General features: G+C 47.4%; 7 protein-coding genes across 7 annotated transcripts; 4 read left to right on the top strand and 3 right to left on the bottom strand.

The window, feature by feature from the left end:
- Window positions 1-3,402: 3,402 nt before the first annotated feature.
- On the top strand, window positions 3,403-4,265 carry BDV37DRAFT_284589 (50S ribosomal protein L30e-like protein; the record flags this gene model as incomplete). The annotated part of the gene is made up of 2 exons (XM_032087530.1): window positions 3,403-3,718; window positions 3,886-4,265. 2 exons carry the CDS (start codon window positions 3,403-3,405, stop codon window positions 4,263-4,265), a joined length of 696 nt encoding a protein of 231 aa, XP_031939939.1.
- A 1,062-nt stretch (window positions 4,266-5,327) lies between these two features.
- Window positions 5,328-8,680, top strand: BDV37DRAFT_284588 (uncharacterized protein; the record flags this gene model as incomplete). Its single annotated transcript, XM_032087529.1, has 4 exons — window positions 5,328-5,621; window positions 5,679-5,940; window positions 6,064-8,234; window positions 8,288-8,680. The coding sequence occupies 4 exons, from the start codon at window positions 5,328-5,330 to the stop codon at window positions 8,678-8,680; spliced, it is 3,120 nt and encodes a 1,039-aa protein (XP_031939938.1).
- A 324-nt stretch (window positions 8,681-9,004) lies between these two features.
- BDV37DRAFT_252337 (uncharacterized protein) lies at window positions 9,005-10,748 on the bottom strand. Its single transcript, XM_032082412.1, has 3 exons — window positions 10,526-10,748; window positions 9,952-10,470; window positions 9,005-9,898 (listed from the first exon to the last, which is right to left on the bottom strand). The coding sequence occupies exons 2-3, from the start codon at window positions 9,997-9,999 to the stop codon at window positions 9,194-9,196; spliced, it is 753 nt and encodes a 250-aa protein (XP_031939937.1). The 5' UTR covers window positions 10,000-10,470; window positions 10,526-10,748; the 3' UTR covers window positions 9,005-9,193.
- A 255-nt stretch (window positions 10,749-11,003) lies between these two features.
- On the bottom strand, window positions 11,004-11,784 carry BDV37DRAFT_252334 (uncharacterized protein). Its single transcript, XM_032082411.1, has 2 exons — window positions 11,505-11,784; window positions 11,004-11,448 (listed from the first exon to the last, which is right to left on the bottom strand). The coding sequence occupies exons 1-2, from the start codon at window positions 11,616-11,618 to the stop codon at window positions 11,134-11,136; spliced, it is 429 nt and encodes a 142-aa protein (XP_031939936.1). The 5' UTR covers window positions 11,619-11,784; the 3' UTR covers window positions 11,004-11,133.
- A 2,273-nt stretch (window positions 11,785-14,057) lies between these two features.
- BDV37DRAFT_252330 (Ygr210 GTPase family protein) lies at window positions 14,058-16,755 on the top strand. Its single transcript, XM_032082410.1, has 11 exons — window positions 14,058-14,178; window positions 14,238-14,295; window positions 14,365-14,374; window positions 14,482-14,750; window positions 14,819-14,912; window positions 14,965-14,996; window positions 15,047-15,258; window positions 15,313-15,518; window positions 15,576-15,758; window positions 15,815-15,935; window positions 16,000-16,755. The coding sequence occupies exons 1-11, from the start codon at window positions 14,143-14,145 to the stop codon at window positions 16,024-16,026; spliced, it is 1,248 nt and encodes a 415-aa protein (XP_031939934.1). The 5' UTR covers window positions 14,058-14,142; the 3' UTR covers window positions 16,027-16,755.
- BDV37DRAFT_284584 (uncharacterized protein) lies at window positions 16,148-16,678 on the bottom strand (the record flags this gene model as incomplete). Its single annotated transcript, XM_032087528.1, has 2 exons — window positions 16,148-16,159; window positions 16,268-16,678. The coding sequence occupies 2 exons, from the start codon at window positions 16,676-16,678 to the stop codon at window positions 16,148-16,150; spliced, it is 423 nt and encodes a 140-aa protein (XP_031939935.1).
- A 34-nt stretch (window positions 16,756-16,789) lies between the features above and the next one.
- Window positions 16,790-19,110, top strand: BDV37DRAFT_156085 (SET domain-containing protein). Its single transcript, XM_032079073.1, has 4 exons — window positions 16,790-17,343; window positions 17,436-17,962; window positions 18,023-18,605; window positions 18,674-19,110. The coding sequence occupies exons 1-4, from the start codon at window positions 17,047-17,049 to the stop codon at window positions 18,755-18,757; spliced, it is 1,491 nt and encodes a 496-aa protein (XP_031939933.1). The 5' UTR covers window positions 16,790-17,046; the 3' UTR covers window positions 18,758-19,110.
- Window positions 19,111-19,359: the final 249 nt, after the last annotated feature.

The following is a 19,359-nucleotide window of genomic DNA, read 5'->3' as shown; positions in this document are numbered from 1 at the left end:
TCGGATTCCTTTGGAATAGTACGCCTTCCAAAAGTTTGTCTGCTGACACTACCTGCCACCATCTTAGCACATAATCTACTCCCACGACTTTGTATGTTACTCTCGTTCTGCCGATCTTTCTCTTCCTTTCTCTTGACTATTTTCCTTTCTCCTTTTGTGCGAGGTATATACCTATCATCTCTTCGGTCCTTTGATTTCGTCACGCTCGCTTGCTTCCCTGTGTCGCAGTAATTTTTGTGTGTATAGCCACCCTCTGGACAGGTAGGCATGGCATTTTGCCTGTAAATAGGTTGTCTCAGTGGGATATTCGGCGCATATTAATGCCCCAAATAACAACAACGTATGTATTTAGCCGTGACGCTTCGCAGACAATTTGAGTATCCACGCAGTAATTCCGTCGCCAATGACTGTTTCCATAAGCCAAAGATGATAATGTATTCCAGACTCATAGTTATCTTCATAGCAGTACAGGATTGATCACTAAATAAACATGGCACACTGACGCCTCTGTGCCGGGGAATCGCTAAAAATAACATACGAAACAGTCGATCTATATCCATTGATATCGGTGATGGAAGAGATAGAAGGAAAAGCAAGTTATGACAATCACCCACCAAACAGGTCAACTACATCCGTGCAGCTCGTGTAGTCTTATCATAGAAATCCAACGTCATTGCAGCCAGGAAACAGGGTATATCTTTTCGTTCCTCGACCCAGAATTTGATGAGGGGTCGAATTTCCATAGCGAATAGACTGTTCGGCCCACCGGAAATCTTCATCGTGCCGTTCTCTCCGTCGAAAATGATTGAATTTTCTTCGCCATTGCCCATGCTTCCCGGTCCGCGGGGGTCAGAAGCACCGTCACCGTCTCCGTGTCTGTAGGCGGGGGAGAGGTGGAACATAGATGTTACTCGTACACGCCCGTTGGGGAGGAAGTCCAGCTTGTATCCGAGCAGAGAGGCAACGGCCTCGCGAAACTCGGATGACTTGGCGGTCCAGATTTCCTTTAGTCGTCGCATGCGCTTCTCCTTATCTGCGACGACTCGCTCCATTTCTTGGATTTCTAACTTCAGGCTCTCCAGGGTGCTAGCGGGGACAGATTTGACACTGTTGTGGTCACCCCGTAATTGGGCAAGTAAGTCACGGTTCTCAGCTTTGAGGGTTGTGATGGTGGAGAGTTTGAGGTTCTCGGCTTGCGCTGTGGGATTGTCACGGAGCTCGAGAACGCGTGTGCGCGACTTGGCCTTGAGAGATTTGAGCTGGGATTTGGTAGCTTCAAGCTCTCGGCGTAGGAGAGTTGACGCCTGTTCAGACTTGGAGAGCGACTCTTGCAATGTCCTGTTTTTCCGGGATAAGATAGAAAGACGCTCGTTCTCCGCATCGCTCTCGGCGGGGGACAGAGGCCGCTTAACACCCCGAGGTTCTGCGTCCGGCTGTTCGGTAGGCTCCCGTTTCGAGAGTTCTTCGTGAGCTTTCTCCAGCTCCACTCTGTATTCATCAACAATCTTCTCCAGATTGGCGATCTGTTCTGACTTATGCTCATCAAATTGACTTTGTTCCGCGTTCATGGTCACCTCTTCCGTGTCAAAAGTCTTCAATTGTGCACGGAGATACTCGACTTCCTTCACTGCAAGTGCTCGCTGACGATCTAGTCTTGCCCGAATTCTGCTCTCGGCCATGGCTCCTCCGTTTGCAACAGTGCTACTCCGAAGCTTTTCAATTTCCTGTCGCAGGTGACTCCTCTCAGTTTCCAAGCTTCTTATCAGCTCGTCTTTTTCTAGAAACTGCGCCTCGATGTTGCCAAGTTTATCAACGAGAGTTGCTTTCTCAATCCGCTCCTGCAGTAGAGCCTTCACAACTGCTTCTGGCGAGTCGATCTCGGCTTGTTCATCGTTATCCTGTAGAAGACTGGTCCATGATGTGCGCTCGTCTTCGAGCATCTGCTTCTGGATCTGAACTGTTCCCAACTCTGATTCCACATCCTTCATTAATTGTAGTTGATTCTCGAGCGATTTCTTCTGCTCTTCCACCACTTCGACATTTTTCTGCACTTTTCGAAGATGCCGCAACTCCGCACTTTGGTCCCGATTCGTAGTCTCTAGGTTCCTTATATGACTGACCTGTTCTGAAAGCTCTCTCTTGAGAACAGCTACCGTCTCTGCATCGCTTCCTTCGGCTTTGAGCCGTATATTCTCGGTTTCCAGGTTGGCGACATCCGCTTCCCGTTCACGCAGTTTCTCTTGAGTGGTCTGTACGTCATTCCTGGCGCTTTGAAGATCGTTTTGCAATTCTGCCAGAGTTCTTTGGAGGGATGAGCGAATGGTCTCTAGTTCGTTGATCTGGTATTTGGACTGTCTCTCCTGGTCCAGCAATTGGGCTTTCGTATCATCGACATCATCCTGCAAGCTCTGGTTCTGATCTTGAAGGCTTCTGATCTTCCGCTCAAGGCCTCCTTTCTCGTTCAGTGAGGTTTCTTGAGCCTCTTTTAACTCTTTGGCGAGGGACTCGCTCTTGTGATTGGCGCGGTGACTGGCAGATTCTGCAGCCTACAGAGACAGATCAGTTAGTTTTGTGGTTGTCCGGCATGCCAATATGTACACACCTGGGCTTTCCTGAAATCCGCATCCGCCTTTAATTGAACATCCCGAAGCTCTTTCTCATGGCGCAGGACCATCAGATCCCGCTCCTGCTTGATATTCTCCAGTTCATATCTCAAAGTATTGACTTGGACACGCAGTTCTTCCTTTTCTGTATCTGTGAGGAAAGTTAGTCGCATGAGATGCACTGTCCGCCACCGAGGATTGGAGCTAACCAGGCTTTGAAACTTGGGAAGGACGGATGGACTGTCGCAAAGGGCTTGGGACCGGGGGGATCGATAATGGTGAGGCGCTCCGTGGCGGCGAGCCCCAGGAAAGCTGCGAATTCCTACTTGAATTCATCTAAAGCCTGTTAGTCTCTCAAATGCTTTAGAATCCGCAAGGCATATTGTTTGTCAACCTTTGACTATGTAAGTGGCGGAGACCAATGACCAATGAATTGCGAATGATGTCATGGAAAGTAAGTGAGGGCCTGGTAGAACCTGCCTCAAGCTCCCAGAGGTGACTCCCACAACTCAACCGATTCAAGCACGCAGAGCCGTACGGAGCAATTCAACATCGGCTTGTTGTTTTGGACGGGCGAATAGAACATCCCGATCCGGTACTGGATGAGTCAGCATTGCTCACCGCCCGCCAGAAGCTCGCGTTCCAGGAAAGGATTAGCGCCGAAATTTTGAAAGATTTCGAATTTTTGCGGCCTCCAAAAGTGACCGATAAACTACTACTCCCCACGCCACCGTCCTCCGATTGTCGCCCTTTTCCCTCCTCGTTTTGTTCGATTCCCCGGGTAGTACCAGACTTCAAAATGGCCAAGGACAAGGTTGAGAAGAAGGACAAGCGCGAGAAGAAGGAAAAGCGCTCGGAGAAGGACGGTGTCCACAAGAGCAAGAAGGACAAGAAGGAGAAGAAGGATAGGGCTTCTCTCGCCGACGCAGTTGAGCAAGAGCTCACTACCAAGGTTCTGGATGGAATTGACGGTGCTGTCGCTGCGGAAGCCACTGCCATTGTCGAGACTGAGGTGATGGATGTCGATGCCCGCCCTGTTGGCGCTCTCGTGCCGTTTGCCCAGCCTTTGGTCGAAGACAAGTCGGCAAAGAAGGTGTTGAAGAGTGTGAAGAAGGGTAAGTTAAATCTTAATTCTAACCCACTTCCGGATGTTGCGCATGTGTCTCGTCCCTCAAACCGAATCAATTTCACTTTTACAATCTTAAACCATCTATGATTCGTATTGCTATATGTAAAGCTTCCATCTCGTTTCAATGACGCTAATATGATGATTCTACTGTAGCCGCCGTGAACAAGTGCCTCAAGCGCGGTGTGAAGGAAGTTGTCAAGGCTCTCCGGAAATCTCCCGTTCCTGCACCTAACGCCCCGATCAGCACTCCCAATGGAGTTGTGATCCTTGCTGCCGACATCTCACCGATGGATGTCATCTCGCATATTCCTGTCCTCTGTGAGGACCATGGCATTCCTTACGTTTTCGTCACATCTCGAGCTGAGCTCGGTAACTCTGCCGCAACAAAGCGTCCCACCAGTGTCACCATGGTTGTCCCCAAGTCGGCTGCAAAGGGTAAGAAGAGTGAATCAGCAGATGATGAGGACTTTAGCGGTGTGTACGATGAGCTGGTCAAGCTCGCTCAGAAGGAGGCCAAGAAGCTGAACCTTTAAATTTGAGCGACTTTGACCTTCGTTATTTGTTTTTGTTATTTTAATTATAAGGCTTCTTTATATTTCTTGTCGCTTGTTATGACTGTACAGTTCCACTTTGATGTCTGACAAGATAGTGCATGTCTTCGGGGTCTGGCCTTTGGGACGTGTTCGTTGGGTTGATCTTTTATGATGTGTCCGTTGCAAATCTGGCGTTCTCAAATCGGTGTACGAAAAAAGGCAGGAAATGTGGAAATAGAAATTTTTCTATTCAACCAAGTGCTCTGGTCATGTAGAAAGTCTCGCCAGTGATTTATACTACATACTCGCAGCGAGCGTGGAAAACGGTCGTACACGTGACACAGGTTCTCGACTAAGCTTTCGAACTATTGTTTTTCTTGCAGATAGCAACACTCCGCAGGTTTGCATTTGCCACAATCTATGTAGATTGGGGGAAATTGGCCGCTTCTAGACTTGGGGCCGTCTTTGTGCTGACCAACTTTCCACAGATGTGATTTGGAGCACGCAACCCTTTGGGACAATGCCAAGTGGACGATAGAGTTGAATCGTGACCCTCAAGCTACGTGGTTTATGCATAACTCTGGCTCTTAAGCATTTCATGTGCTTACCTTCTTTATACTACCTTGAGAAGGCGCATGAAAATGCCTTGGCCTAGCTGGTCAGGTGTTTCATCTACATGCGGTATGATATCTTAGGCATCGGTTCACTTCACCCTGCAAAGTCAATCCGGTCTCTCTGACCACAGTAATATGCCCAACACGTCAACATGCTTATTGGTGTCTATGCGACTACGAATTCGATGTTGTCATTCGCCCCGAACATCGCCGAAAACTTAGCAAACAAAGGACCGGATATTCAGCTTGCATGAGCCAATTGACCCTTGCAGACGGCATTCCTAAAGGGACATTCGAGAGGATTATAAAATGCTGGGTTAAACAGGAGATTTACCTCTCCTTGCTGGCAACGGTGAAAACCGAAAACCTGCACATCTTTCGTCCTCTCCAGTCCTTGAACCCTCGGTTCTCAATTTGTTTTTTATCATTACGAGCACACTATTGCATCATGGCAGAGCAAGCAGCCGCCCCTATTGGGAAGAGGCTTATGGTTCAAGTCATTGATGACGTGGCTGAGCGAGATCCAGAGAGGAAAGTCTGCGCTGTGCCTAAGGGCTCCGAGATCTCAGATGGGTTCTTTGACTTGACATTTAGAGAACTTGCCCATGCAGTGAATTATATGTCGTGGTGGATTATAGAGGCCTTTGGCCATAGCTCCACCATGGAGACATTAACTTATCTCGGAGCGAACGATATACGTTATCTTGTGATGGTAATGGCGTGTAACAAGACGGGCTATAAGGTGAGATGGTGGATTTATTTGATTCGGACGACCTGGTACTGATCAGGGAACTGTTAGCCCCTACTTTCATCGACTAGAAACTCAGATGAAGCACATCTTCGCCTACTCGAAGTCACCAATTGCTCAAAACTGGCATATAGTACAGAAAGAAGCCAGAGAGCGATGGAAATAAAGGTTCTTCGACCTGACTTGACGACCGTGGAAATCCCAGCCTCAAAAGAGATAATCGGGGGTCCTACAACACTGTACAATTTTTCTAAGTCTTTTGAAGAAGTCAAGGATGATGTGGCTTTCATCGCCCACAGCTCTGGTACAACTGGTGAGTAGTGGGAGACATAGTATGGATAAAGGTGTACAAATGTACAACCGTTGCCAAATGCCTAATTTGGTGCAATAAGCCATGCCTCTAGATAATGAACTGATGATATTCCTTAAATGACAGGAATCCCGAAACCTATCCAACTGACTTTTGGCTACTTTGGTGCTCTGGATGCTGGCGCCTATGTTCCTATCACTCCAGGACGTTTCTCGGGCGTGCCTGATCGACTCAGCAAAGATGACGTTATCTTGGCCGCGGCGCCATTCTTTCACCTCATGGGGTTCTCGTTGCTGATCATATCTGTCTTTCACGGTATCCGTTGCGTGGTCGCCCCGGATAAGCCATTATCGACCGACTTCTTGACTTCTATGCTCAATGCAACCAAGCCCACGGCGATACTATTACCACCCTGCATCCTAGAGGATATGACCCTATCGGAAGCCTCTATGGAGGCCCTGTGGAACTTGAAGTATGTGTTTTGGGGTGGTTCCTCTCTCTCGCCTGAGGTCGGTCGTAAGATCAGAGAGCACACCCCGCTGACGGGCTTTATGGGAATGACCGAGGCTGGCTTTATACTGTCCTTGGCTCCCGAAGACAAGGACGACTGGGAGTATTTTGAATGGTGGCCGACCAATGGGATCGAGATGGAGTTAGTGGATGACGACCTGTATGAAATGGTCATCCACAGACATTACGATCCATTCCTACAACCCATCTTTCACACGTTCCCTGATTTGAACGAGTATCATACGAAGGATGTGTACACGCGGCACCCAACCAAGCCCAACCTGTGGAAGCTGCGTGGACGTCTAGATGACGTTGTATCGCTCAGTAATGGGGAGAAGTTCAACCCAGTGACGATGGAGAAGATCATCGAGGGACATGCCTTAGTTGCGAGAGCTGTTGTTGTAGGCAATGGAAGATTTCAACCAGCTCTACTTGTTGAACCCAATTGGAATCAATGGAGTGAAGATATTCCAGTTGGGGACTTGATCGCCCAGATCTGGCCTACAGTTCAAGACGCAAACCGTATCAACCCAGCCCATGGGCGGATTATGAAGAACAAGATCGGGGTGGCATCTAAAAACAAACCGTTCCAGACTACACCCAAAGGGAGCACACAGCGACGACTTGTCACTCGCGACTATGAGAAGGAGATCGAGGATATTTATACAAAACAGGACGATGAAATTTCGGAATATCAAATACCAGAGTTGGCTGATTTGTCTGGAATTCAGGAGTTTGTCCGAAATGTGGTTTCAGACGCTCTTGGATTCTCCTCGTTCTCAGACCAGACAGATTTTTACAACTTGGGACTCGATTCTTTACAGACAATGCAGCTTAGCCGGACTTTCCAGGGCTCAATATGTTCATGTCGGCCATCGACCAAATCTAGGGCTATCACCGCTCAGAATATATATGGCAACCCCACTGTCGAACAATTGGCCAAGTTTATATACGGCATCGCTAGCAATGCGGAGCAGAGCGCGGTATCGCGATCTGAAAAGATTGATGCTTTGGTGCAGAAATACACGGCTGACCTGCCTGAGCGCGAAGCTGATACACGCAAGACAACGGATCAACACACCGTAATTCTTACTGGATCTACCGGTTCGCTTGGGAATTACCTGCTCCATACCTTATTGAACGATCCTTCTGTCACCAAAGTGTACTGCTTGAATCGATCAGAGGCAAGAGATAGACAAGTGAAGAGTTTCCAAGAGAAGGGATTAGAGTACGACTTCAGTCAAGGACGAGTCGAATTCCTTGTAGCATCTTTTGGCGAGGAAAAGTTCGGGCTCAGCGGACCAAAGTATGAAGAGATGCTCCGTACAGTAACTACAATTATCCACAATGCCTGGAGAATGGATTTCAACATTTCAGTTGATTCATTCGAAGATGTCCACATTCGCGGCGTCCGTCATTTTATCGACTTCAGTATACAGAGCATACACCATGCCCACATCTTTTTCATGTCTTCTATAGGAACCATCGGCGGATGGAGCCTCGCCCATGGACCATCGGTTCCTGAAACACCCTTGGAGGATTGTGATTTGACTTTGCGTCAGGGGTATGCCGAAGCGAAGCATATTTGCGAACGTATCTGCCTGGCAGCGTCTCAGAAAGCGGGCGTACCAACAACGCTCTTACGCCTGGGGCAGATTGCTGGTCCAACGACAGAAAATGGCATTTGGAATAGGCAGGAATGGCTACCGCTTATCGTTGCTACATCGAAGGCTATGGGCAAGATCCCTCGCACCTTAGGATCAATGCCAGTAGAGTGGACTCCAGTGGTAAGTTGCGATACAATCTCTCTACCTGAACTTCTCAGCTGACGACTGGATAGGACACACTTGCTGCTATCATCGCAGAGCTTGTTCATACGCGCAGCACAAGCCAGAGGGACCCCGCCTGTTCTGTCTTCCACTTAGTTAACCCATCGGCGACTTCGTGGGAAAGCCTTCTGCCCGCGATTCAGGAGCGTTACAATGTCCAGCGAATTGAGATGTGTGAATGGGTCAATGAGTTGGAGAGCATCACCAACCCATCACCAGCAGAGGTTACGGCGAAGCCCGCATTGAAGCTACTTAACTTTTACCAAGGACTGGTGGAAGGCGAGGGAGCATTGTCAGCTCCCATTGAAGTGGAAAAGACAAAGGGGGCGAGCATTACCATGAAGTCGATGAGACCGATCTCGACTGAATTGATGGCAAACTGGGTGAAGCAGTGGAACTTCTAGTCCAAATTTGTCCACTGTATGTTTGTCCTAGGTGTCAGGGCTTCTTCATTAGCATACATATAGGGAACAGCTAGCGATCTTATTATTTCATACATAAACCTTGCACCACCAACGTTTAAATCCGTAACCCCACATCGAAGACCCTCTAAACAAATACACGCCCTTGTGTCTTCGTTTAAAATCATTACATAAGCAACCTTACCCAAACCCTCAGCCCTTTCCACCCCGTCAATTCCATAAGTTTCTATCAACAGAAATGTATGGGAACTAACGAATAATCCACAACGACACCCCAACACATAATCACTAGATCCCTACGAAGAAAGCAAAGCAGCATACTGGTCTTTCCTTGCAAAGACCAATTCTTACTGTATGGTAGAAAGGCTGGATTTTGATGATTGTTTTATTTCATATTATCTATAATACATGGCCGTTTCTACAGGCTAAAGATGAAAATAACACAGGATACCCGCTCATGAGCTTTTCATTCCGTCCGTCATAATCATTATTCAATTAAGCGCGCTGGTCAGACTGCAGAGACTGGTACCAGTGCTGGTTGTCAACACCCTTCTGCTCCCGGCCAGCCGGTGTGGCGGTAGGTCCAGATTCTACCTGCCTATGCTGCAAGCCCTTCGTGGCGAGACGGCCAGGGTCGTTCTCACCGCCAATATCGGTGGTGAAGCTCGCGTTGTTGCTGTCGTCGAAACCGCCCTCTTTCAGGTTCTTGCCGTGGGGCTTCTTGCTACTGAAGTCACCGACCACATCCTCGGCATATGATGGTGCGGCGCCAGTCTTGGACCGGGTCTGGTAACCACTGCCGCTAGCATTGGCTGTGCCACGCTGCTGGTTCTGAGAGGCATTGGACTGCTGTTGGGTTCCTTGCTGCTGCTTGGAACCAGTAGGGCCACCAACGTAGCCGGAGGTTGGAAGATGGGTGCCAGGGAAATCACCTTGGCCACCGAGACCTTCGGGGTACTTCTCTTGTCTGTCGAGGTTCTCTCGAGCAGCACCAACTGGAGCCGAGGGCAGCTCGGAGGCAGCAGATGTGTCCTTGGTGTTCAGGGTAGACTGCTGGCCAGTCACCCCAAGAGGTTGGGCACCACGGTTTTGAGAGTAGACGCCACCCTTGGTGGCAGATTCGGCAGCGAGAGAGTCCCCGGACACAGGTCCAGAGGATTCCTGGATGGGGTTGCGGTAGGCTTCAGGGTCAGTGGTGACCTGGGAGCCGTTAGACAGAGTTTCACGCATATATTCTGAGCTTGTAAACTTACCTTGGTGCTGCGAGGGCCTTGACCGATGGGCTGTCCTTGAAAATCCATGATGATAGATGTATGTGAAAAATGCGAATAAGTTCGAGAGCTGTAGATGGGAACTGGAAGTAGTTTGAACTGTTGAGAATCGTAGTATCGGAGATCTCTGTTTCGAATGATCTGATTTAGACAGGCTGAGCAGTGCGATAGCAATGCTATATAAGATTGGAATTCCCTGCCATCAACTATGATATCCAGATCATCAACCTGGATGATGTCATTCTGACGGTCAAGTCCACCCTATCCGAGCCCTCAGCGGACGGCCCAACAGGTACGTCAAGGAGCACAGATCCCGAATATCGAGACCCCTTTAGTGGCGATCTAGCTCGATGACAAGAAAGAAAGAGCCCACTTTGTCCGGGATCGTAGTGTCCAGAATCCCGTCGGATGGCCCTCCTACCGCCTATGGTATCGTGTAGCCGGACAAGGTCGGCTCTCCACATACCCTACTACCGGGTTTGGTATGGCTTCCGTGGTCGTCTCGATTGCGTTAACGAATGCTGGATGAATGCCATCTCTGTGGGAACAATATTACCGGACAATGGCGTAGCAACATGATGCAGTGACGTCATCGGCACTGCCACCAACCTATGTTGCAACGAAGGGGCATGATACCATCATATCCCGAGACGACAGCAGCGCAACTGCTTATGTTTCAAATCATGAGAGAAAAGTGATTGACGATCTGATACATCAGTTTCGCAATCATGAATGTTGGGTGGTTGAAATAGAACTTCCTTTAAACTTTTCGATTAACCCGATTCGCAAAGTGACATCTATGGGTCATGTGATCTTTACAAAGTATCAACTTTCAAAAGTAAATAATTTATGTAACTGTGATGCGTCGACTAGAGAATCTAAACAAAGATATATCCGAGTCATGCCGTGGTATAGCAATATCTAAAGTATCTATTCAAAGCTAAGCCAGACTAATTGATCATTTATGAAATTATGAGCAATCTTGGGAGTACACCACTACGATTTTGATATTTACGGAAAGAAGAATAACAAAATTCATCCGAGTAAATACTTTTCATGTGTTGTTATGCATGAATAGCTACTAAAATACAAAGATAATTGCGCTCATGATGTATAAAGCCCATAGACCACGTCCGGTATCCATCAAACTCCTAAAATCATAAATTACCGTGCCAGAGCATCCTTGGGAAGATCACTCAGATTGTCCTTCCCCTGGCGCCCAACATTGCCCAGAGGCTGAGTTTGCTTGTGCAACTCTGCTCCATCTACACGGACACTGCTGCTAGCGGTTGCGGGCTCTCTCAGAGCGCTGTTGCCCTCTCCAGACACAGGTCCCTCGTGGCGGCCAGAGCCAACGTTGACGGTCCTCTGGTCTAAGGAGTTCCAGTCGCTAGCGACTGGTGGCTGATCAGGTAGAGGCAGGTTGGACTTGGTCTGTTCAATCTGCTGCTTCTTATCGGTGTTCTCGCCGAGGAGGGACTATAGAGCGATTAGTCGAGGTTCGCAACATGATCACCTCTGAATTCCCAACTTACCTTCATAGCCGAGACATCCGAGTTCTTAGGGGTATTTCCCTGGTAGGCTTGGGAGATCTTGGATTCAGGCTTGCGAATATCCTGAGTGGTGGTGTGGAAGGTCTGGTCGGACATTTTGTGTGAAGTAGTATAGGAAATTGTTTTGGTCGAGATGGGATTGAAGTTGGTTGATTGGAAATGTAATTGAGAGAGTATTCTGATTCTGATTCTGATTAAGAGAACTTCATTTACCAGAGGATCTCCGGTTACTTATATGTTTGTTGTTGGGAGTATGATGCGCAGGCTGGTGACGTTGTTACACCTATGACGACATCGCCGATGTCCAGGTTCTGGATGAAGCAAAACCCACACTGGGAACAGTACGGCGGAGAAACCCCGAACCCTGGGACTCGAATACATAATTTGAGTATTCTATGATCCAATCGAATCAATGCGCTCTTGGTGGCTTCACAATTGTACCTTTGGCCATCGTCACTGGATGCGCCCTGACTTCATACGATGTAACCTGGAAGGTTGTTATAGGAGAATGATTCGTAAACTCAATGAATTCTATTTTTGAAATTTTATGGTAGTAAGCCTAGGCCTAGAATGGCAGGTCATTGTGTGTCCGACCTTCTCTAATTCAAAGAATACTCTGATGGGTCTCTTTCATCACTCATCCAGTATATATGGACTTCTATGACGCATTTCTTTGTATCCATACTATGTACATGATTGTATCTCCGCTAATATGGTGAAACAGGGGTAAAACATCTAGATCTTTCTACACAGAATATCAAAGCTTTTCCCATATGAAATCATTGAGCATAATGCATACACCTGAGTTGGATCTGGAAAGCAGTGACCTCTGGAGGACTAAAGAAAAGGTAAACGTAGTATAGCAAGACTTACGCGGTTCATTCTAGATACAGATGAGTAATGATTCAACCCGAACTGCTCACGGGCAGTTCTGCGTATACCACAGATTACGTTGAGAATAGACTCGTCTGGCTGCTACAGGACACAAAAGTCATATATTGAGACTTACATATCGACACAGTCAAAAAGGGCTAAAATTGACAAATTTCCCTTGGTCCAGATTAGATCTTCAAGCCTACATCGCTTATTGGCAGCATGAGCTAGTACACAAATTGTAGATCGCCCGTGAATATACCCAGAACATCTAAAATATGATAGTTGTTGATCCACCAGTTGGACAACCGCTCGGAGATGCGGACTTGTAGCAACAATATCTCTTGATGCCTACCCAGCAGCATGTATCATCACCACAACTTGACATACCGCACTCCCAGTGAGTAGCCTTTTCACAACTTCCCGCACAGAGGGGTGCAGTTCCGCTCCAGAAGCAGTCTCCTTGTGAAGGCATGAGATCTGTTCCAGTTGGGCTTCCCATCTGGTTGCCCGGTACGGTATTGTCTAGCTACAATAAGCAAATTATCCATGACGATGCACAGGGTATTCGTTACCAATTGCCACAGTAGCAGCTAGGGTGCTAAAGAAAAGCGAGAGTAGAATTGGATGCATGGCGAAATCGGCTAACCTTGCCTCCATATCAGCGAATTATAGTTATTTCGGCTGGTAAATGTAAGGCTCACAGATTAGTATGTACTCCAAAATAGACAAGGTAGGTCTCTGAAGATCCGCTTGTAGTTCAGTGGTGGTAATCTAGATGTGTAGATTGAAGCTTCCCAGGACTTCGAGGAGCGACAAATGAACAGACTTAAATACGGGCTTCATCTCTTGTTTCATTGCTTCGGTTGTTGAAGTGTTACGTGTGCTCCCTTCGGAGCTGCCATATTCTTGAAACTCCTGTAACACCTGATCATCCAGGTGGAGTTCCCAATGGCTTCAACCCATTCAGCACTGAGTGGCTGAACATCAAGTACTCGTACCACATTTTCTAAGTTGGACTTGGTCTTACGTTGCTGTCTGAGGACCTCTTGGAGCAATAAAATATAGATATGGGGTTCATGATATATTGTCGTTTGAGGGATAAAGAAGAGCTGCAGCAGGATGGCAGAAGAGTAAAGGGGTCTTAGTAGTGTGTACCAACTGCTTATTGAGTATTTTGAAGGGTCTCTCTTACAATTATAGTCAGCCTAAGATCCTTAAATCAAAGAGTGATTGCGCTACTATTTATTTAGAGAGTACTGTCGATTAACGACCACGACTTGTGAGTACTACACATGGCTTCGTTGATATAGAACCACCACAGTAAATAAATATACTTATATATGTTGCAAATGCGCCCTTGGATCAATCTTTGGATACGGTGTATTTTCTTAGATGAGCTGCATATGTCACCACATGCTGTGTTCCATTGTTCAGTAGTACATGAAGTACCACAAGGTAGTTGAGAGCAAGCACTATTCACATGTATGATAAATGTTTAAGATTGGTAGAGGGAAATCAGTAAACGGTTTCAACGCGCTATACCCAGAACAGTGACGCTAGCCTGCCTTAGGACATAAAGGGTTCAAGGTAGACCGCCTTCCGTTACAAGACGCCGGAACTGACCACCAATTCCCCGCTACCAGCGAAATGATTTTTTTGGTTACATGTTGTTAGACAGGAATAGACTCTTATTCTGCCGTTGTGTTTCTTAATTGTACGTTCTGCTACTCAGATATCTGCTAGTATGCCTAGGGATCCATTGATTGGGTTGGTTGGAAAGGTCTGCTACTCTTCGTTATCTCGGAAGATACGCCGCTGACTGAACTGAGGGGCATGTAGCCATCCAGTGGAAAATCGACAACGCTGAATAGTTTGACAGACGCTACTTCGAAAGTTGGTAAGGTTATCTTTGTTAGCTGTGTAGCCAAAGTATATGTGCATTGACCGGGACATTTTCTATATGTAGGGAACTTCCCGTAAGTAAAACCAGAATGCGACTCCGTCATATCGCTCCATTACAATTTACGCAAACCCCAATAATACAAATCTCGTTGTCCCAAGACGTCTAATCTGCGATATTCAGTTTCACTACAATCGATCCTCAGCGCGCCATTGGCTACCTCCAAATAGAATGTGCATGCCAGCGATACGGTGTGTCGGATAAGTGCAAACCGAATTATGGAGGCTGTATAGAAGGAAGACGCTCTGTCCCCATTGAGCTCTTGGACGTTGCAGGTCTCGTTCCAGGCGCGCATCAAGGTCGAGGGTTGGGTAACAAGTTCTTGGATGATTTGCGTCATGCGGATGCCTTGATCCACGTGGTTGATGTTAGTGGGACCACGGACGCAGAAGGTCAGGATATGTCGCGGTTTCGTAAGCGCAAGAAGAAGTATTGGCTAACAGGTCAATGTGCATTTCAGGGAAAGCAACTCGAGGTTACGATCCTTCACAAGATATTGAATGGTTACATTCCGAGATTGTGCGCTGGGTCTTGGGAAATTTGATGCAAAGATGGTAAACCAACACACTTCTGAACCTACGCTGTCAGTGCTGATGATTCTCGTAGGGGATCCATCAAGAGGAGACATATGGCTATAAGTCAGTCGACAATAATTCCATAGGGTTTTGCATACTGACACTTACAATAGAGGCGACGGCCGTGGACACCTTACAAGGGCAGTTCTCCGGTTATGGAAGTACATCAACGATTGTTGCACGCTGCTTAGATCGGATAGGCTTGAAGGAGCCACTTGAAGACTGGTCTGATGAGACGGTTGAGAGGGTTGTCAAAGCTTTTATCGATGAAAAATTCCCCACGGTCTATGCTTTAAACAAAATCGATCATCCCGACGCAGACAAGGTTTTTCAGCACTCCCGTTTGGCTTTGGATCGACGCTGACAAGAGTGACTCTAGAATATCAGCAAAATTGCCAAAATGCAGGACCCTCAGTCCATTGTCCTCTGCTCCGCAATATCAGAAGTGTTCCTTCGGAGGTTAGCGAAGCAAAATTACATCAAATACGTCGAAGGAAGCGAGTTTCTAGATACGCGAGAAGACCTCATAGAGATGGGCGAACCTGATGGCGGTGGCTTAAAGGAGATGGATGAGAAGTTGAAGACGTAGGTCACTCTTGTATTTGCGCAATACCCGTCTTGCTAACTTGAACATCACATTAGCCGTGTCGAAAATTTGAAAGACATGGTACTTTATCGTTTTGGCTCAACTGGAGTTGTGCAATGTCTTTCGCGTGCCGCAGAGCTCCTGGGTCTGGTACCAGTCTTCCCAGTCAGAAACGTACACACCTTCGCATCAGGAGCCGGAAGCGATGCAGCGTTCCGCGATTGTGTCCTGGTTAAAAAGTAAGTAATGCCGATTGCAAATACCCCACCCCATTAATCCATCTGACACCGAGTAGGGGCACTACGGTTGGAGATGTTGCTCAAAAGGTCATGGGCGATATACCGATCTCCTACATCGAGGGCGTTGGTGGTATCCGCGTCTCGGAAGATGAAATTGTGCAAGTAGGAAAACATGATGTAGGTGCTAACTTCTCAACAATTATGCCAACACCGCTCGCTAACCCGCATCCCTCATTTTTAGGTACTATCCTTCAAGCCTGGTCGATAGATCTCATTATTCAATTTATATACAGTTGATATGTCTGGGAACGAACAATGAAACGCTTATGGCGGCTATCAATAGTACATAGCCGAATTCAATGAAGCAGAAAAGCAACCCAACTTACAGATCAATGACCCTTCTGTGAACGATATCAATAGTCAGTCGCCTGGTCTTGGTGGGGGGTATCAACTCTTATCCCAGGAATGTCCTAGCTTATTTCTACGAGCGTAAAGGTTTGAAAACATACCTGAGCTCTTTCATCATTCATTCCGATGATCGGTTCAGGTGCCTTAGGATGCTCCTCCTTAGCCTTCTTCCAATGCTTTAACCCTTCTCTCTCCGTTGCTGCTTGAGGCTTATCACTTCGGGCTACTCCCTCATATTCCTCCTTGTCCTTCAAACCAGAAGAAGCCCCTTCAACAGTTGGATCAGTGTTATCACCCTTCTTGCTTCGGTTCACAGCATGATCTTCAGTTGATGTTCCTTTCCAATCTTGCGTTATGCCACTATTGAGGCGAACCCGCACACTTCCGGGCGTGTGGAACGCCGCTGGCTGCCACACGGAACAAAGCGGAAGTAAGCAGAGACGTGGCGGCCGTGGCGTGAGCAGATGATGCAGCTTTGAAGTTGGAGTAGGGAGTTTTGAGCTGTTCGGCATCTTGGGTTTATGATTTATGACTGGGATTGGGCTTCTCACGAAAATTATGTTGTACAAAAGCAAATATTTCTTATATATGGCACATATACCTGCGAAGAATATATATTTTAACAAATGGAGAGTCTATATGTTGTTAGGCCTGGTTTTAGAGTGCTTCACCTAGACCCCGGTCTTATGACGTCTACATGCTGCAATCGTCCTATTAGCCACTGGCTTCAGGAAACCAGGGCTTAGGGCTCCAATTTGAGACCGCTTTTCTTATCGATAAGGAAGTAGTAACTTGTGGTGGGGACCTCGAGTGGACTCTGCTACCCTTCCAAGCGTATGAATACACGTCTATCGGTGATAAATTACGAACCAGAGGGAATATGAAACGCGAATACCTTCCCATCGAGACACTCTCTGCTTGGACGAGACTCAATGGCATCTCCATCGATGGGGTCACGTTCCGCAAGTTGAGAACCGAAGAAGGCATAGACAAGGGATGTGCGATAGTTGCGACAGGAGAGAAGGGCAATCAGAGCTCAGAGACCGGAGAATCAGATGCAGAGGCCCTCCTTCGGGTTCCCTCTGACTTGATTCTGTCGCTCAGGTTGGTTGAAAACCACGCCAAGTCTGATCGGTATCTGCGCGAGGTACTAGATGCCGTCGGCGATTTCGGAAGAGTATGTCCATGTCTGTCTTTTAGCTAAGTGTTGGGAATTGGCTGGGAGATTAATGAGAGTTTTGTGCTGAGGGCATGGGCTGATATGAGCAGACAGCTAGGGGTGCGATTTTGATCTTTTTAATCCTCCAGATCACATATTCTAGTCCGGATTTCGCGGATGAGCACCATCGCATTGGGGTGTCCAACCCTTGGACTGAATATATATGGTATTTACCGTCTTCAATAACACTACCTACATTCTACACAGTGGAGGAGCGGGAGCTTCTGCAAGGGACATCTCTGAAATTGGCGGTGGATGCAAAGATCGCCTCACTTGAGAATGAATTCGAACTCTTACGCCAATCAACCGAGAGCATATCTTGGTGTCGCAAGCATTGGTGGGATGAGGATACAGGGAAATTCACGTTGGATGACTGGAAATACGTCGATGCCATGTACCGATCGCGTATGGTGGACTTGCCAAGCTCTGGCCATGCAATGGTTCCATGCATTGACATGGCTAACCATGCATCTGAGGATATTGTGAAAGCTTTATACGACGAAGACACAGAAGGCAATGCGGTGCTTCAGCTACGATCGGGGCGGAAACTTCATGCCGATGAGGAAGTTACTATATCGTGAGTTTTGATGTTAACTCTCCTCGCAGAAGCACGCCTCATGGTGATGGTGATTCACAGGTACGGGGACGACAAACCAGCATCGGAGATGATATTCTCATATGGATTCCTCGATCAAGAGAGAAGCGGTGCAAAGCAGATATATCTCAATCTTGATATTCCCGAAGACGATCCATTGATCATGGCCAAGAAACGAGTTTGCAAGGCACCACCGGGACTTCGGTTATTTGATTCTCCTACGGCGGAAAGGGGCAGCACTAATTGGGATAGTCCGTTTGTCTGGTGGCTTTGCGTGAACCAAGAAGACGGGCTTGAATTTGAAGTATTACAAACCAATGATGGGGGTAGAGAACTCAAGGTCAGTTGGAAAGGTGAGGAGATCAGAGATCCCGATGACCTTAAAGCCTTCTTGATAAAGGACCCTCTCTGGGATATCTTCCAACTTCGAGCAGTGGTGACTGTACTGGATCGACTAGAATCTCATTTTCTCATCCTCCGAGAAACTCAGATCATGGTTGAAGAGATCAATCACAATGAGGATATGCTTGCTCTCTTCAGGCCTGAGGTGTATAGTACAATTAACAGCCTGCGTGAGTTGGAGGGGAAGCTGTTGGAGAAAGGAATCGAGGATTTAGCCCAGCAGGTAAGTGATGTAATCTAGTTAGCTCGGTGGGCCACATTGGGCGGACACTGACCATCATCCACACATAGAGACAGGATCTGATGGCGAGTGAGGCGGTCACCGCGTATCTCACCCAACAACAGTCCGATGATGTCGAAGAGGATTTCTCGTGATCATCAATCCATGTATATGCCTTGAAGATACGAGGCCATTTCACCCAATCCGCCACTGTGCTTGGAATCATTAGTTTCGCTATGTTGCTACACAGTATCGAGCATTGTTAGCATCGATTAATCCATACCGAAACCGGAACCTGTTTGAGTTTCGCATTATCCACTACGGAAGGTCGATCATTCAATTAAAATGAACGTGGATTGTGGGGAAACCCCAGTTGGGGTAAGGCAACAGAAAGAGTTGGTGGAGTCCCAAGTTCATGGCTACCTAAGGGTCGAGATCGTGTCAGCGGGCCAGAGGCGAAATTCCTTTTGAGCTGCCTTTATAAAATTCTATGACGTGATACGGACCAGTCGGTCCAGGATTCTGCCCATGTGCTTAGCCCCAGGGGGTTCTTCTCATTTGGCTCTTGATGGGGACCTTCTTCCCAGTCGCCATGTGGTGTATGTACCCGTGTACCAGTTTCATGGGTAGCATGAGCCAATAGTGCGTCAACCAGATGTATGTAATAGTATATCTCTGTGACCATGGATTTCTTCAAGTTGACTGGAGAGTCAGCCTGAATCAAGAGCCTTGACCATAAAGCATAACCCGCCTTATT

Source organism: Aspergillus pseudonomiae (genome assembly GCF_009193645.1).
Source record: "Aspergillus pseudonomiae strain CBS 119388 unplaced genomic scaffold BDV37scaffold_49, whole genome shotgun sequence".
Classification (NCBI taxonomy): domain Eukaryota; kingdom Fungi; phylum Ascomycota; class Eurotiomycetes; order Eurotiales; family Aspergillaceae; genus Aspergillus; species Aspergillus pseudonomiae.
This window is presented reverse-complemented; position numbering and strand designations above follow the sequence as displayed.

What these genes read in the sequence shown, in the direction of transcription:
- BDV37DRAFT_252337 (XM_032082412.1), bottom strand. Translation starts at nt 9,999, where the DNA reads ATGGATTTTCAAGGACAGCCCATCGGTCAAGGCCCTCGCAGCACCAAG. An exon ending in AAGGCCCTCGCAGCACCAAG is followed by an intron (nt 9,899 to 9,951) that starts GTAAGTTTACAA and finishes AACGGCTCCCAG; the next exon opens with GTCACCACTGACCCTGAAGC.
- BDV37DRAFT_252330 (XM_032082410.1), top strand. Translation starts at nt 14,143, where the DNA reads ATGCCTAGGGATCCATTGATTGGGTTGGTTGGAAAG. An exon ending in GATTGTGTCCTGGTTAAAAA is followed by an intron (nt 15,759 to 15,814) that starts GTAAGTAATGCC and finishes GACACCGAGTAG; the next exon opens with GGGCACTACGGTTGGAGATG. An exon ending in TGCAAGTAGGAAAACATGAT is followed by an intron (nt 15,936 to 15,999) that starts GTAGGTGCTAAC and finishes CCTCATTTTTAG; the next exon opens with GTACTATCCTTCAAGCCTGG.
- BDV37DRAFT_156085 (XM_032079073.1), top strand. Translation starts at nt 17,047, where the DNA reads ATGAAACGCGAATACCTTCCCATCGAGACACTCTCTGCTTGGACGAGA. An exon ending in CCGTCGGCGATTTCGGAAGA is followed by an intron (nt 17,344 to 17,435) that starts GTATGTCCATGT and finishes TGATATGAGCAG; the next exon opens with ACAGCTAGGGGTGCGATTTT. An exon ending in TCGAGGATTTAGCCCAGCAG is followed by an intron (nt 18,606 to 18,673) that starts GTAAGTGATGTA and finishes ATCCACACATAG; the next exon opens with AGACAGGATCTGATGGCGAG.
- BDV37DRAFT_252334 (XM_032082411.1), bottom strand. Translation starts at nt 11,618, where the DNA reads ATGTCCGACCAGACCTTCCACACCACCACTCAGGATATTCGCAAGCCT. An exon ending in CGGATGTCTCGGCTATGAAG is followed by an intron (nt 11,449 to 11,504) that starts GTAAGTTGGGAA and finishes ATCGCTCTATAG; the next exon opens with TCCCTCCTCGGCGAGAACAC.